The 16,457-nt window shown below is 37.3% G+C and overlaps 1 protein-coding gene across 3 annotated transcripts; it reads right to left on the bottom strand.

The window, feature by feature from the left end:
- Positions 1-1,717: 1,717 nt before the first annotated feature.
- LOC101331895 (stromelysin-1) lies at positions 1,718-13,586 on the bottom strand. 3 transcript variants are annotated; one of them, XR_012333341.1, is made up of 11 exons: positions 13,406-13,586; positions 12,391-12,635; positions 12,152-12,300; positions 11,902-12,027; positions 11,356-11,520; positions 11,025-11,169; positions 9,995-10,128; positions 9,321-9,480; positions 8,115-8,218; positions 2,698-2,875; positions 1,718-1,966 (listed from the first exon to the last, which is right to left on the bottom strand). XR_012333341.1 is itself a non-coding variant. In XM_073808269.1 (10 exons), exons 1-10 carry the CDS (start codon positions 13,514-13,516, stop codon positions 2,790-2,792), a joined length of 1,425 nt encoding a protein of 474 aa, XP_073664370.1. In that variant the 5' UTR covers positions 13,517-13,586; the 3' UTR covers positions 2,607-2,789. The 3 variants fall into 3 exon arrangements, 2 of the variants coding, with proteins under 2 accessions (XP_073664370.1, XP_019804214.1); XM_073808269.1 differs by lacking the exon at positions 1,718-1,966 and having other exon boundaries at positions 2,607-2,875; XM_019948655.3 differs by lacking the exons at positions 1,718-1,966; positions 2,698-2,875 and adding an exon at positions 6,781-7,183 and having other exon boundaries at positions 13,406-13,585.
- Positions 13,587-16,457: the final 2,871 nt, after the last annotated feature.

Genomic DNA, 16,457 nt, shown 5'->3' with positions numbered 1-16,457 from the left:
TTATTATAATTAATGTTCAATTTATTAAAGACAAATCTTAAGTTTTCTTAAGACTTTAAATTTACCTTTCTAATCTTGTTTTTTAATCTAGTGAAAGTATATAAAAATAAGTACAATCACTTTCAATAGCTCTTAAATTAATATTTAATTGATTCATTTGGTTAAAATATTGAATTATCCTTAAACATTTAATACAATTTGTATTCATAATATTTTCAACACTTCAAATTACAGCTATGATTTTAATATAACTAATTCTTTCAAATAATCCAAATCTATTGTGTAGACTTAAAATCAAACAAGCAAGTTATTTCTAAGCATTTAAGTAACTCATTAATATAATAAAGCAAAGAATTGAATGCCTTAAATAAAATTATCATACACTTTTCAAACACTTTAAAAACAGAAAAAACATATGCAAAACAGTAAGATGACTATCAAAGCATAACACTACATAAATAAAAGTCTCCATAAATACCCTCCTTCTAGAAGTGACTAGTTTGCTCCCTGACCAAAGAGAAGATAATTGCTATTTCAAGTCTACTACAGCCACTAAAATTAAACATACTGATTACCACCAGTAACTGTAAATCAATGACAGGGACATTTACACTGCAAGCTGAACACTTTCTTATAATTAAGCCCTGCCAACTTTTTCAGTTTTACAGAAAGTTACTTTCGCACGTTACTCCTGAAGGATTTGAGTAGATTCAGTACGGTTTTCCCATTATTTCTCTTCACAACGCGATCACAGCAAGTCTCCACATTGCTTGGTTTCTGGTGATGAGCTTCTCAAATGCTTCTGAGATAGTAACCTGCCTGTTCCCTCACTGGTGTAACTTCTGGTGTAACTGTAACTCCTTTGTTTTTTACTTTCTCATCTGTGTTAAGTCTACCTTTCTGTTGGTTTATTGCCAAGTTCCAGCCCAATTCCCAGCTTCTGCTTTCCTTTCCCCTCCCACCAACCTACTGTCCCCAGATCACTTCCTATAAATGCAGAAACATACTCCAAATTTCCAAGGCAAAAGGAATTGAGCCAGTTCTTGAACATCATTCTGGGATTCAGCATCACATCACTGTTAAGGCTGGACTCGTCCTTACATGAACCACAAATATGGTCTCTGGTTCTTGGCCACTGGTTGGAGTCAAGAAACACGAGTGAATGGCTTGTCAGCACACAAATGCACTCGGGTCTTTTGGAAACAAGATTGCCTAGGGAAATTTACAGAGGAGAGTAGTAGAAGGTGTGAGGTTCCCCGCTGTCCATTATAATTTTGCACGGCACAGGGGAATTTAGAAAAGCCAGATGTCAGATGTGAAAAGAAGAACCCTGGCCCTTTGGGATTTTCAATTTCAGGATTGAGAAAGAATTAGCTCCTTTCCTTTGTGGTCACACAGTATGATATAGCAGAATATCTAGTTCAGAACAGGGTCAAAACTAAATAAGATTAAGGTCAACCAGACTGATTTATTCTCTTATCCTAGACTAAATACGACCATGATCTTTGAAACCAGGATGATATGAAATGAGATCCTGACTATGCTACTTACTATATGACCATGGTAAGGTTACTGAATCACTCTAAACTTATACTTCTGCACTATCAAGGCAAACCACCAACTCAATAGTCATTATGAGGATGAAATGAACAGTGCCCATCAAGTGCCTGTTGTCGAACACAGGTTCGAGTACCCACGAACAATGAGGCCAAACAAACCGAAATATCCGAGTTTGGAGCCGAGAAAAGTTTATTAGTCGATGAGGCACCAATCCAGAAGATGGGAGACCTAGACTCCTCTCAAATCCATCTTGTTGACTAGCCAAGGTGTAAGATTTTTAAAGGCAAAAGGGGAGGGGTGGAAGGCTTTGTGATCCCAGCTTCCTGATAAGATCTCAGCTGCAAACTTTTAGGCACTGCCTTGTGACTTCGTTTGTTGCTGGTGATCGTGATTATTCTTTATGTTCCTGCAAAACAAGCTCATAAATCATGATCTGGTGATCCTTTAACTTTCCTCTAGGAGAGAGCAAAAGCAATAGTTGAGACATTTTATCATTTATTTAGGGCCCACATGATGGTTCAGTTTCAGTTCTCAATTGATCCTCTGGGTCATCAATGTTGAAGTCCCCTTGAGGCCAGCTGGTTGAAGCCACAGGACATCTCAACAGTTTGGGGTCATAAATCAAGGCATTGGTTTAAGGTAACAATCACAGAAAAGTTTATGGTGGTCTTGCTTTTCCCTTGTTTCTGGTTCCCTCACTTCCCTGATTAGTAACTGCTTGAATCTGCTCTTTGGAACCCAGAGAAGGTCTAGGAGACTAAAGTCTTTTTCTACAAATAAGAAACAGGGGACACTGAAAGGCTTTTATACCCAGGAGGGCCCCACAAGGTCCTGCTTGATTTCACCTCTACTGCAGTGCCTAACCAAAAAACAGGTATTCAGTAAATAAAAAGTTGTTTAGTTTCTTTTCCCAATGAAATGAAGACATGCATAAGAACTATGAATTAGGTCTGGCAATACAAAAAAAATATGCTTTGCTTCCTTCCCAGCCCAACTTCTCCTAAGAGTTATCTGACCTATTATTTCCACTTTCTTACCTCCCAAATTCTCTCTGTGGTAGATGGATAGAGATTGCTGCCTCAGTATGTTTTCCTCCACCCCACTATGTAACAGCAACACAGTTGGGGTAAAAATTACCTGTCCTTGTTGCCACAGTGATTGTTCTAGGTGTTGACCACATGATTGAGATGATCCAAACAAGGGGGAGGCTCAGAAGTATGGGTTGATGGTTAGGGGTGGTGCTTTTTATAGGTGTGATGCCTGGAACTACCATAGGTCTTATGCTGCCATGAGGAAAGCCAGCCTGAGGGTAAAACTGACACAGAAGACATAGTCAAGACAAGAGTAGACTGGAGGAGCCAGAACCATGATCACACTGAAACTAAAACCTTCCTGACTGCTGTACTTTTAAGTATGTGAATCAATAAACTCCTTTATTTTCATTACTTAAAAAAAACTCGGGCTTCCCTGGTGGCGCAGTGGTTGAGAGTCCGCCTGCCGATGCAGGGGACGCGGGTTCGTGCCCCGGTCCAGGAAGATCCCACATGCCGCGGAGCGGCTGGGCCCGTGAGCCATGGCCGCTGAGCCTGCGCGTCCGGAGCCTGTGCTCCGCAGCGGGAGAGGCCACAACAGTGAGAGGCCCGAGTACCGCAAAAAAAAAAAAAAAAAAAAAAACTCTTTCCAGGGCTTCCCTCGTGGCGCAGTGGTTGAGAGTCCACCTGCCGATGCAGGGGACACGGGTTCGTGCCCCGGTCCGGGAAGATCCCACATGCCACGGGGCGGCTGGGCCCGTGAGCCATGGCTGCTGAGCCTGCGCGTCCGGAGCCTGCGCTCCGCAATGGGAGAAGCCACAACAGAGAGAGGCACGCGTACCGAAAAAACAAAAAAAAACAAAAAAAACAAAACTCTTTCCAGCTTTATGGAGATATAATTGACAAATAAAAATTATGCATATTTAAGGTGTACAACATGGTGTTTTGCTATACCTATACATTATGAAATGATTACCATAATCAAACTAATTAACACATCTATCACCTCACATAATTTTTTTTTTTTTTTTTTTTTTTTTTTTTTTTTTTAGGTGTTGAGAACACAAGATCTACTCTCAGCATATTTCAGGTATACAGTACAGTATTACTAACTCTGGTCACCGTCCTTTATGTGAGATCTCCAGAACTTACTTCCCTAAACAACGGAAAATTTGTAAGCTTTGACCAAAAACTCCCTATTTCCTCTACCCACCTAGCCCCTATCACCATTCCACTCTTTGATTTTATGAATTTGTCTTTTTTTTTTTTAATTTCATGTATCAGTGAAATTATGCAGTTTTAACCTTTCTGTGTCTGGCTTATTGCACTTAGCATAATGGCCTCAAGTTTCATCCATGTTGTTGCAAATGGTAGGATTTTCCTTTTTTTTTTTTTTTTCACTAGGGCTAATAATGATCCATTTATATACATGCCCCATTTCTTTATCCATTCATCCATCAACAGACACTTACGTTGTTTCCATGTCCTGGTTATTGTAATGTTGTAGTGAAGATGGGAATGCGGCTATCTCTTCAAGAATCTGATTTCATTCCTCTGGATATACACCCAGAAGTTGTATTGTTGGATCATATGGTAGTTCTATTTTTAACTTTTTGAGGAATTGCTGTACTGTTCTCCATAGTGGCTGCACCAATTTACACTCCTACCAACAGTGCACCAGGATTCCCTTTTATACACATCCTCACCAACACTTATCTTTTGTCTTTTTGATAAACTCTTTTATTTTTAAGCCAGTTGGAACTTTTTGCTACCTGTAGCCAAAAGTATCCTGGCACCAACATTTCAATTCACTTCAATCAGAATTCAACTCCACCACTCCACCAATACTGCTGTTGTAAATAGCATCCAATGGCCCACACACTGGAGAATCCAAACGAGTTTCCCTGCTCCTCCATCTCTGCTCAGACTTAGAAATTTAAGCTTCGACAGATATGCAAGTGTGTTTAAGGATATTCATTGTATCATTGGGAATAACAATAAAATATTTTAAGTAACCTACTGAATACTGAAAATAATACTGATACAATTTTTTTTGACTTACTTTTCATTATTTTTATTTCAAGTATATTATATATTTTTCAAGTATATATTTTTCAAGTATATGTTTTAAATATTATTAAATTATTTTAATATATTTTTATTTTAAATATATTTAATTTATTATTTTAATTTTTAAATTTTATTTCTTTGATGTATACATTTATTTAATCACTAATTTAGTGACCAATAGGAGACTGAATAAATAAATTATATATTTATTTCATAGAATGGAGCCAGTGAAAGAGTGAAGCAAATTCCACATGTACTAATGTGGAATTGTTGCCAAACTATAGTAAGTGAAAATAGCAAAGAGCAGAGCAGTGTAAATTTACATGCTACCATTTTAACTTAAAAAGATAATATAATATTACTGTTTGTATATGTATAAAATAGCTCTGAAAGGATTCCTAGAAATCTACTTGGCTGCTCTGAGGAAAGGAATTAAATAGTGATGAAATGGGTGTGAGGAAAATTAACTTTTTATACAAAATGTTTTTTACTTTTTGAATTTGTGCTGTGGCTACATAGTACCTATCAAAAAAAAAATAAACCAAATAATTTAGTTAATTTTTAAAATAAAGAAATGTTCAATCCCCTGCAAAATATTGTTATTTATTAGATTCCATCTTAAAATCTCTCATATAGTGTGTCTTATACTCATGGTTTTAAGAACAATCTAAATGCCGAAAAATCCCATATGTTTATATCTTCTCTCTCTTTTAAAAATATTGAGATATAATTGACATATAGCATTGTATTATTTTTGGGTGTACAGCATAATGATTTGCTATATGTATACACTGCAAAATAATTATCACAATAAGTTTAATTAACATCCATCACCAAACATAATTACTATATCTTCTCTTTTGAGTTCTAGACTAACTTACCTCATGGTCTTACTTGGAAATCTCTCAGACATTTCAAAAATTGGCAAAACTGAGCAATTCATCCTAACTCTTGCCCTTTCCTCACAAACCTGCTTCTCTTCAGGTCTTCCCCCATCAACCCTTATGCTCAAGGAAGCTATCTGGGAATTATTCTGGCAACTTTTCCTCTCTTAAACTCCATATCTAAGCCATCATAGAGTTCTGTTGTCAATCATATATATATATATATATATATATATATATATATATATATATAAAATGTATTCCTGTCTCTGACTCTCCACTGTGATCACTTTAGTCCAAACCATCATCTTCTCACCTAGTTTTCACGTCTTCCTTCAAAACCTTCTCCAATGCCATTCCCCCAAAACTTCTTCTAAAACCACCTAGATCAAAGTAGATCCTCCTATTATTCTATCAAATAAGCCTAATTTTTTTCCTTTATAACTCTTACTAAAATTACACTTACATGTTCATGTTTGTCACTATTTGCTTATATTCTTTCTTGCTGGATTATAACCTCAGTGAGGCAGGGACTGTGTCCATTTTCTCAGGCTCCTATGCCCACAACCTAGCACAATGCTTGACACATGGAATATGATTAAAAGATTATTCTCAAATGAATTAATAATTTACAGCATGAATGAGCTCTTACTGTGTAGCAGATACCATGTTACATTTATTACTTAGGAGTGACAAACCAATTTTAGGATATGCAGTTGTCCATGGGCTTGTGGGCATGGACAGATACAAAATGAGTACAGGAGGATATTTTCATGTGTGAATAGGGGGAATATGAGCACATTTGTTTGCTAGGGCAGGGAAAGGGACTCCATTTATAGAATATATAAGTAAAAGCAAGAGATGAACAACAGGTTTATTTCCCCACCTGAATAATGAAGTGTGTGAACTAGGTGATTTGTTATAATTATAGGATTCTGCTTCACAACTTTTTTCAGAGACTGCCCTATAAGGTGACAACTTCCCTAGATCTTTCTCCTTAGGTATGTCAGGAACACATATGATGCCTGGTTGGTGGAAATAGCATCTCTTTGGTAGGGTACCTGGGGAGGGCAAGTGGCAGATTGTTTCCATTTCTGGATGAGCCCATTGTGAGGCTCCAGCTGTGGAGATCCTAATCCTGCCACCTCTACTGTTTCCTGCTCAGTCCACAATGCGCCCAAGATTGTGAGGACAACTAGTCCTTGAAACAAACAGAACAATAAAATAAAATAAAATAACTGACAACTCCTCTTTATTAAATAATAAGAAAATATTCTATATAAAGTCACTTGTCTGTTGCACAAGTGCTTCTTCCTTCCCCGTGGGAGGCTACCCCATGTGAGCAAAGTGCAAACACACAGCCCATTTGAATGCCCTGTAATTTGTGAAGCTAATGGGCAAGACACACCAGCTCACACTCTCATTCTCAGTCACTGCACACACAGGAGAAAATGAACCATTTCAATTCACAGAGCCTTAGGTGAAGAGTTATCAGCTTCATTTAGAATTCCCATGTTATGCCTTCTAAGCATCTCTCCTAACAATTCAACCAGCTGTTACTCTTCAAAACATGTGTCACTTTCTTTGCATTTGGGTCAAACTCCAACTGCAAAGATCCATTGAAGAAATAGTAAAACCCTGCAAATACAGACGGGGGAAATAGTGAGATATTTTTTCCAATAAATAAATTTGGCAAAGTACAAAACTCATAATAATAGATACCTAAAAGCAGAAAGTGTTTATAGAATTATACTACTTGGCAGGGACTATGTTAAACATTTTACATGATGTTTTTTCATTTATTTCTGCAACAATCCTAAGAGGCATGTATATCTAACTCCATTTTACAGATGAGGAAGTTGAGGTTCAGACAAATTTAGATGCTTGTCCAAAGTCATTCAACAAGGAAAGAATGGAGATGGCACTCAACTTCAGCTCTGTCTGACAGCAAAATCATGCTCTGAGTTATTAGGTTATTCTGCTTGCAGTCAGATAAAATTCTCTGAATCTTTGGAAACTGTGGTATCTTTAAGCTTTTCTTTCCCAATACTCCTCCTCCCTTTTCCTCATGAGGCAGCCTGAGGGGCATTTCTGGCCTCAGAGAGGCACAGGGACTCTTTCAGAGCCTGATGATCCTTTATGGCTCTGCCATCATGGTGCTTAGATTACCTTTCAATAAAGATCATCTATCCCTCCACCCATCTATCCCTGAGGAGGAAAAAAATCTTTTTTTAGACTTTGGGCTCATGGAAATTTAAATATTGGCAACTGACTGACTACTCAGGAAAGACAGAGAAAATCTCCCTGGGAATTAGTAGCAGCAGCGGGATAGAGAAAGCCAGCTGGTCAGTGGTAAACTTGGCCATACCACTTGAGGTAATTTTTATATAGCTTATTATATGAGGTAGTCATACAATTGATATGAAATTCATAAGTTGAAATTTAGGGTTGAGAGGAGGATCCTGGTTAAAGAAAACTGTTATGAAATATTATTTCAATTTTCCTCTTCCCTTTGATACTATAGACTGTTTCAAGTGCCCCACTGCCAACAAAATAAGTGTCCTCTTACCAAATGCTTCAAAAACAGCATCCACCTCTAGGTAAACCCCTGGGAAGTCTTCCACTATTTGCTTGGGAAAGCCTGGCTCCATGGATTGTCTCTTCTCATCAAATCTGCACCGAGTAAAAGAAACAAAGCTCAGCATTGCATGGAGGTCATGTTACCAAAATTCGTAAATCATGTTAGGTTTAATGTGGAATTCTAACAAACTTTCCAAGTACTGCAAATAAATGTCAGACATGTTTAGTGCTACAGAAATGTGTGACTTTAATGGTACTGCAAACTTAGCTTTTAAAATCTCTACCAGAAACAGAGGTAACATCCTGATCTAGCAGATGCTGTTTGTTACCATATTTCTTAGGTCTGGACAGAAAGAATCTTAATCATCCTTCTATCACAAAGATATGAACATAAAGTGAATTCAATCATTCATCTAAAATACAAATTTGAAGTTCTCTATCATACTTTGTACATATATGTTGTCCCTACCCTGCACATCTGGATTTCCTATGGCAGTCTCCTATGAAAAGGGATTGGAACAAGAAGCAAAGCACAGTAAGTGCATCTTTGATCGTTGGCTGGACCTTGGTTGGTCCACCCAGATCTCAGAGTCTGGGCAGATAGCTCAAGAATTAGCCCCTCTGAGAGCCCTATACAGCTAGACTGTTATTGCCTGTCATCCTCTTAGGCAGAGGTAATGAATGGGTTAGGCTAAGGGAAGCCCTTGAGAATCACATAGTACAGTTGGGAAATCAAGACAAACACTAACAATGAGTGGACTATAAGACAAAGGGAAAGGAATGATTTCCCCGTGGCCTGGATTTGCAGGGCTTCTTTCAAAAAAGAAAAGCCCAGTTGGGTTTGGAATGCAGCAGGGAAAGCTTCATGGAAGTAGTGGGACTTGAGCCAGGACTTGGAGGATGGGCAGGGTTTGTGTAGGTGGAGGAGAAAGGAGCACACTCCAGGCGGATGGGGCTACAGCACAAAGGGAAGCTCCAGCTTATTGTACATGGGACTCAAAACAGGAGAGCTTAAGAAATGCCTGTTATCAGGCACTGCTATATTTGAAAGTAAGCACTTCCCCACAGTTGTCTAAAGCCCCACCACTCCTACTGTGAGGGACTCAGGTCTAAGAGTAAGGCGGGGGATTTCCTTAGAGAAAGAAAATAATTTCCCTAATTAGGATCATACAAAGTCATTCCAATCAAATTTTACCTCCAGTATTTGTCCTCTACAAAGAAGTATGTTTTCTTCCTTTCCTCATCAGAAAAGGCTGCATCTACTTTCCTTATTGTTGAAGGAAAACCCAGGGTATGGATGTCTCTTGGGTAACCTGCTGACACCTCGTTTCCTCTGATGGCCCAGAACTGATTTCCTGTGTTTTTTTTTAAAAAAAAATCACAATCACATTGAATCTATAACAGATATCTTTGGTTTTAGAAATACTTCTTAGCACCTTTGATTTTCATAGTATAAAGGAAGCCAGGGGGCTACCCTGGTGGCGCAGTGGTTGAGAGTCCGCCTGCCAATACAGGGGACACGGGTTCGTGCCCCGGTCCGGGAAGATCCCACATGCCGCGGAGCGGCAAGGCCTGTGAGCCATGGCCACTGAGCCTGCGCGTCCGGAGCCTGTGTTCCGCAAAGGGAGAGGCCGCAACAGTGAGAGGCCCGTGTACCGTAAAAAAAGAAAAAAAAAAGGAAGCCAGAATTTTAGATTTAGTCACCAGCTCAAAATAGACATTAAACAAAAATTTGCAGCTTGAATGAATGAACACAGACCAAATGAGGGAATTTACAACTCTGGGCAATTTCCCAGTTAAAGTCTTAATCAATTTTCCAGTGAGAGGCTTTATTTCAGCAAGTTAAAGAAATTATTATATAACAATTACCTTTAAAAATGAAAACGCTGTCTTTGCTAATAACTTCATATGCAGCATCTATGCCTGAAGGAAGAGATGGCCAAAACGAAGAGATCAAATGAAATTCAGGTTCAAATGTCCTGAAGGATTTGCGCCAAAAATGTCTGAAAAACATGTAAAAAGAAATGAAAATTGAAAGAAGTCTTTCACCTTTCAGCATATTTTCTTCATTGTCCTGTCTCACCCATCTTCCCCCATTCCCACATCCTGTAGGCTCAATGACAGACAGAAATCAGGCATGTTGTCACTGGGGAAAAATCTTTCCTTTTTTTCCAGAAGATTGCACTGGACCTGTTGCCATAGGATTCCAGAGTAATGTCTTCTGTGAAAGGAAAGTTATCTTACAATGCAAATTAATCAGCTGACTGTAACCTTTAAATACCTACAATTCATGCAAAACAGTATATATATATTATACCATCGTTTATATTTTCAAAAAGATAGGCAGATGTGTGTGTATGTATACATGCATGTAAGTATATTTTTATATATACACAGAACAATTCTGGAAGGATATTTAAGAGTTCATCACTATGGATGAAGATAGGGAGAAGTGAGGAACTAAGAGTCAATGATGTGGTGATGACTTTCTTTTAATTTTCTTTCCACTTGTGCAGTTTTATCATGTGCATATTTATCCAGCAGTGAGTAAATTAATTGATTAAATGTAATGGTATCCTGGTATCATTTTTAAAGGAAGTAAAGATAAAATTCTGATTCTAAAGTTCTAATTGTGACTTTTGAAAAGCAACTGTAACTTATAACATTTGGGAATGACAATTACAGGATTAAAATCAAATCATCTTAAGTCTTTGAAAATGAACTTGACAATTTTAGGAAAATATGGAAAGTGAAGCATCAGAAAGATTCCAAGTTCAGAGCAAAATTTTTTGTTTTAAATATTTAAAAATCCTTATCAAGTTTCTGTTTGTTTTCCTCTCTAAGCATTGTATAGATACATAAAAAGAATAGATAGGAAAATATAGTTTTCTGGTCTGACCTGTCTTTAAAGAACAGAGTTTCTCCCCTCAGAGTGCTGACTGCATCAAAGGACAAAGCAGGATCACATTTGGCTGGTGTGCCAGGTTCTGGAGGCACAGATTCTGTGGGCACCACAGGGTCATCTGGAGAAGCTGTGGGAGGTCCTAAAGGGAACAGATATGAGGATGCAAACATTAGAAGAAATGTGAGTCTTCTGTCAATTTATATCCTTTCCAAACATTCTCAAAGTGCTTTGAGTTAAATTACAAATGCTTTATGCAGCATTTTGAAGCTTTCCTGAAGACCATCATTGCAAAGTTACAATACCTAATTTTTCCAGCATCACTCACCATACAGGGACTGAATGCCATTCACATCATCTTGAGAAAGGTGGAACCGAGCCAGGTCTGTGAATGTGTTGTAGACTGGATACATCAAAGCTTCCCTGTTGGTCGAGTGTTGGAGACCCAGGGAATGGCCAAGTTCATGGGCAGCAACGAGGAATAAATTGATCCCTATTTAAGAAATCATAAGTAATAGTTACTCATTCCTTAAATACATGTACATTACACAGATCAGCTGTGTATTATATTTGTTTACTTCCTGGAAGCACACAGTGCTTCACCCCCTCTTTTTTTTGTTTTGGTTAATTGATCAATTGACTGAGTACACTTAATGGAAAGCCAAGTGTTTTTCAAGGCTCATTCTTGAAATCAATCTCTGGGACAAAGTACCAGCCGTATCCAATTACTCCCATCTCCAGCCTGATTCTGCTGATTCTTGACCCATTGGGAAATCCATAACACCCCATTTCTTCAGTATTCTTAGCTATTAAGAGTTCTCCAAGTTAAAACAAAAATCCACACTGAAATCATTCTGAGAGATGTATAACTAACCTGATGTATCCTTTGTCCATTTTTCATCATCATCAAAGTGAACATCTCCATCAATCCCTGACCCAGGTGCATAGGCGTGAGCCAAAACATTTCCAGGTCCATCAAAAGGGCTAAAGTCTCCATGTTCTAAGAGAGAAAAAAAAAAATTATTGGCAAGATTAGTAATTAGGATCTCTCTGGGATCTTTTCTAATGAAACAACAACAGATAAAATTTCATGGGTTTTTTTTTTTCTTGTTTCTGTTTTTTACCTCGAACTGCAAAAATGATCATTATGTCTGCCTCTCCTTCATTGATCCTGGAGAATGTTAATGGAGTCACCTTCTCCCAGACTGTCAGAGCTTTCTCAATGGCAGAATCAACAGCATCTCTTGGCAAATCCAGTGTATAATTCACAATCCTGTATGAAAAAAAATTGAAGATACTATTTCTCCTGTGATAGTGATTTATAAATCTCAGTATTATGTCAAAATCTCTTTGGACCCATTACCTGTAAGTGAGGTGAGTTTTCCTCCACTTGGGCATGCCAGGAAAGGTGCTGAAGTGACCAATGTCAGGAATCCCACATCTGGGCTTGCGTATCACCTCCAGAGTGTCAGAGTCCAGCTTCCCTGTCACCTCCAACCCCAGGAACCTCTGCATTTCTTGTATTTTTTTAACAACAGGACCACTGTCCTTTCTTCTAACAAACTGTTTCACATCCTTTTCAAGGTTGTAGTAGTTTTCGAGGTATTGCTAGCAGAAACATAAGTATAGTTTTTAGGTCATTCTTATGATTTTTAGTGGTTTATGGTAAACTTGTACAGTTGCTCACTTAATCTATGAAATATTCCACTAGTTTATTGAAATCAAAGTAAGTGTCATATTTGTTTAATTCTTCAATTGCAGACTCCTCCTCACTTTCATTTTATCTTTGTAACAGAATATCTCTGCAGCTTATTTTACTACCAAAGCAATGAAAATTACAATGAACTGGAAAACCAAGATAATTATCCAGGGAACTTAATGGAGAAAAACAAAACAAACTTCCTTGTGCGTAATTGTATATTTCAGCTACATTTATTCAATTTTCCACTTTATGCTTCTCACAAGGACCTGGCTTAAGAAAAAAAACTTAGACAAATCTCTATGTCTAAACATGACACCAGTAATAAAAATATCCATCTAACTTTATATTGGATTAAAATACCTACAGAAGTCCCAAAGCAAGATATATTTCATATACTCTCCACTTGTTAATCATGTGTCTTAAGCAGTGCTGCTAGTAAGGTGGCTTTGATCTTAGGAAATTACCTAATATCTCTGGCTTTTGTTTCTCTGGCATAAAAAGAGGAGTCCAAATAGATGATACTGAGACCCTCACCACGTACAACACTCTATAACTCTCTGCCTTTGAACTTCCTATACATTAAGTTCAAACAATTCTGTGAGTTTTATAAATAGAAAGCAGAGAGGGTTTCCACTTTGCCCTGTCAGGGAGCATGAGGGCTGGCTCCCTTAATTACCTGAACAAGGTTCATGCTGTCATCCTCGTCCTTTGCAGCTCTGTCCAGTGGATAGGCTGAGCAAACTGCCACAGATAGCAACAGCAGAACTGGAAGATTCCTCATTTCCATTGACTTTTCACAGCTCTCTGTTGTCTTAATGCCTTGCTCTCCGTGTATCTTCTTCTAGATTAACGGTCTGGAGTCCGACTTTTATAGGGTGACAATGTTTGTTTAGATCACCCACACACAGCTTGACTCATGATTGTTTTCCTATGAATGGCAGCAGGCCCATTTCCAAAAATTCCAAATCCAAAATAGGATGATACAACCTACTTTACTAATTTCTCTCAACCTTTCCAATTTTGCAAGTCAAAAGAGTGATTAATCTCCAGGAAACTCTTCCTGTCTTGGTAAGAAGAAAACTGGGGCATTTTTTTTATTCTGGAAAAAAAAAAGTGACTGGAATTTACTAGGTAGTTTATGTTTGTGGATTTGAGAAGTAGGCTGACATGGTAAAAAAGTCAGAATTCTGTAGAACTTTTAAATGTAATTTTATTTTAAGAAGAACACACTTAAAATCAAATGTAATAAGATATAAGTAAATGCAAATCTGTACATAAATAGCTACAGTCTATACTATTAAATTCTGTAAAAACAGAAAAAATACTATCTAGAATAAAATTGAAAGGGAAATTCACTTTTTGAACCTTGATTTGAAATACCTACTGTCACATTCTGCTTGGACTTGTTAGTCCTTGAGGAGGAGATGCTCATGGGAAGGATGCTCATTCCTCAAGATTTTGAGGAAGAAGGACACATATCCATTTTCTTTTGGTTGGTCTTAATTCTGTACCCAATTTATTAATGGGTGATGGACCTGTAATAGCTACTGCACAAATACTCAAAGAATTGATATGAATTACTTTGTTCATTAGACTGAAATTCTCCTCTGTCTTATCTTCTATTCTTTTCTTATTCTCTTTCAATCTCTTTTCTTCCTCCCTAAATTCAAATTTGTAGATATTTTAAAGTTAAAAACAAGCCATCCTAAATTCTTGTCCCTTGCTTACCATTTTTCTCTTCTCTTCTCCTCCTTTTTTTCCTTTTTCTTTTCCTTCCCTTCCCTTTCCTAACTTTTCTTTCTTTTTCTTTGTCAACTGGAGTGCTGCTCACATCACTTGTGTGAAATAAATGCTTGTAAGGAAGATCCTAAACCTTCCCAGAGGAAGAAACTTTGTTAAACACTTTACATACAATCCTCCTGCCACCTGCCACCCACCTATCTCCCCACCAACCTCACTTCCTATATCCTTAGAAAAATAAATTAAAAAAGAAATTCAAAAGGGATGCAAGTGGGAGGAAGAAAAACTTACACTTATTAAACATTTACTAAGTGCACAAACTTTTATTTATCACCACATTTTATTTTTTTCTTTGTTTGCTTGCCTATTTGTTTACTAAAGAGCAGAATATCCTGGGAGTGAGAATTAAATAAAATGATGAATAAAAATGTGCATTTAATGAACATTTAATAAGTGTACGTTTTGATTTCTCCCACTTGCATCCCTTTTGCATTTTCCTTTTTTGCTTTACTTTTTGTGCATTTTTAAAGAAATATTGGAGATGTTTCACTCAATATTTATAGAAGATGTAATAGAATTCCTCAGTGGTTGTAACCTGTAGCTGCAGGTTTCCAGATGCCTAATGACCACTTGGCAGGGGGTTATATGGTACATTTAAGCATCCATTTTTAGGCTAGATTCTGTTCAAAGACACTCAAAACTAGAGTTCTATATTCCTTAGTGTCTTGTTTCATTTTGACTGAGATAAGGGTAAAATACTTGTTTACACTGATGTCAGGGAAGCTAAGGGGGTTGGAGTGGTAAAGGCTTGCACCAGATACGAATTCCAGGAAGAAACAATGAAGTCAGGCAGAAAAGGTAGTGAGAAATTAAAAGCAGAAGAGCTGTGACATCCACAATTGTCAATTCCTTCTAAGTTAAGGGTTTTTCTTTGTAAATTTTCACTGCTAGCATAATTTATAAAACATTTTTTAAATTTAGAGGGAAACTTGACAGATTTTATGTTTATTTTCCCAACTGTTCAAAAGTGATTGACAAAAGAGGCCATATTTTTCCTGAGAAAAACACAAGTTTTCCAATGCAGAACTTTGTCATCTTTTAAAACAGACTTCTCTGAGAGGTCTTCCTTGAGCCCCAGGAAGAGTTCATTACTTATTTCTTAACAGTATCTGTACCTGCCTGATTTTTCATACTGAACTGTAGTTTAATGGTTTACTTATCTGCCTCCCCATATTACTGTAAATTCTTGAGGGTAGAGACTGTTTCCCATTTATTTCTGTACTCCTAATACTTAGGGTGGGGCCTTGCATACAGCAGGAACCTCAAAATTGGGTAGAGAATTAATTAATATATTAATTATGAATGAAAGGCTCACAGCAAAAGTCAAAGAGGTAAATGAAAAGTCAAAAATTTCACAAATGATGCATATCTAAATTCCCAGATCTTACATGTCATATTTACTAAATACCCTAATAACTGATTTATTTTATTTTATTTTCATAGAAAAAGTTTCAAGCTATCATCTTGTCTCTCTAATAAGAGAATAAATAAAAGACTTATATATTTAAAATCCTTACTCCTATATCTATTGAACACCCAAACTAAGACTGGAATCAGGAATTTTCTGACAATGAATGAGATAGTTTGAATTTTGTGGATTAAATTTTAAAAGGGAACAGATTAATGCAAAGGAATAGGCAAATTACAGAGTAACTGAGTGGAGGAAGGAAGGGAGGGAAGAGGAAGGAAGGAAAGAGGAAGGAAAGACAAAATGGAGGAAGGAAGAGGGAAGGGAAAGAGAAAGGGAAAGGGAAATAAGGAAAAAAAGAAGGAAAAAGAGTAAGAAAGAGTAAATATTGGCTTGGCCAAAAAGTTCGTTCGGGTTTTTCTGTCGAAATTTTTGGCTAACCCAATACATCAAATGTAGAGGGGAGTTATGAACACTAGGGGAAAAAATGGGCTTTTTCTGCACAGGAAGGAAAATGACT

This window comes from Tursiops truncatus, chromosome 8, assembly GCF_011762595.2.
Source record: "Tursiops truncatus isolate mTurTru1 chromosome 8, mTurTru1.mat.Y, whole genome shotgun sequence".
Lineage (NCBI taxonomy): Eukaryota > Metazoa > Chordata > Mammalia > Artiodactyla > Delphinidae > Tursiops > Tursiops truncatus.
Note: the sequence above shows the minus strand (reverse complement) of the source record. Positions and strands in the feature narration are given on the sequence as shown.

Excerpts from the sequence above, each read along its gene's own strand:
- LOC101331895 (XM_019948655.3), bottom strand. The coding sequence starts at position 13,516 with ATGGAAATGAGGAATCTTCCAGTTCTGCTGTTGCTATCTGTGGCAGTT. Across the intron at positions 11,521-11,901 it reads ATGGACAAAGGATACATCAG|GGATCAATTTATTCCTCGTT; the intron begins GTTAGTTATACA and ends TTTCTTAAATAG. Across the intron at positions 8,219-9,320 it reads GTAGAGGACAAATACTGGAG|ATTTGATGAGAAGAGACAAT; the intron begins GTAAAATTTGAT and ends TACTCGGTGCAG.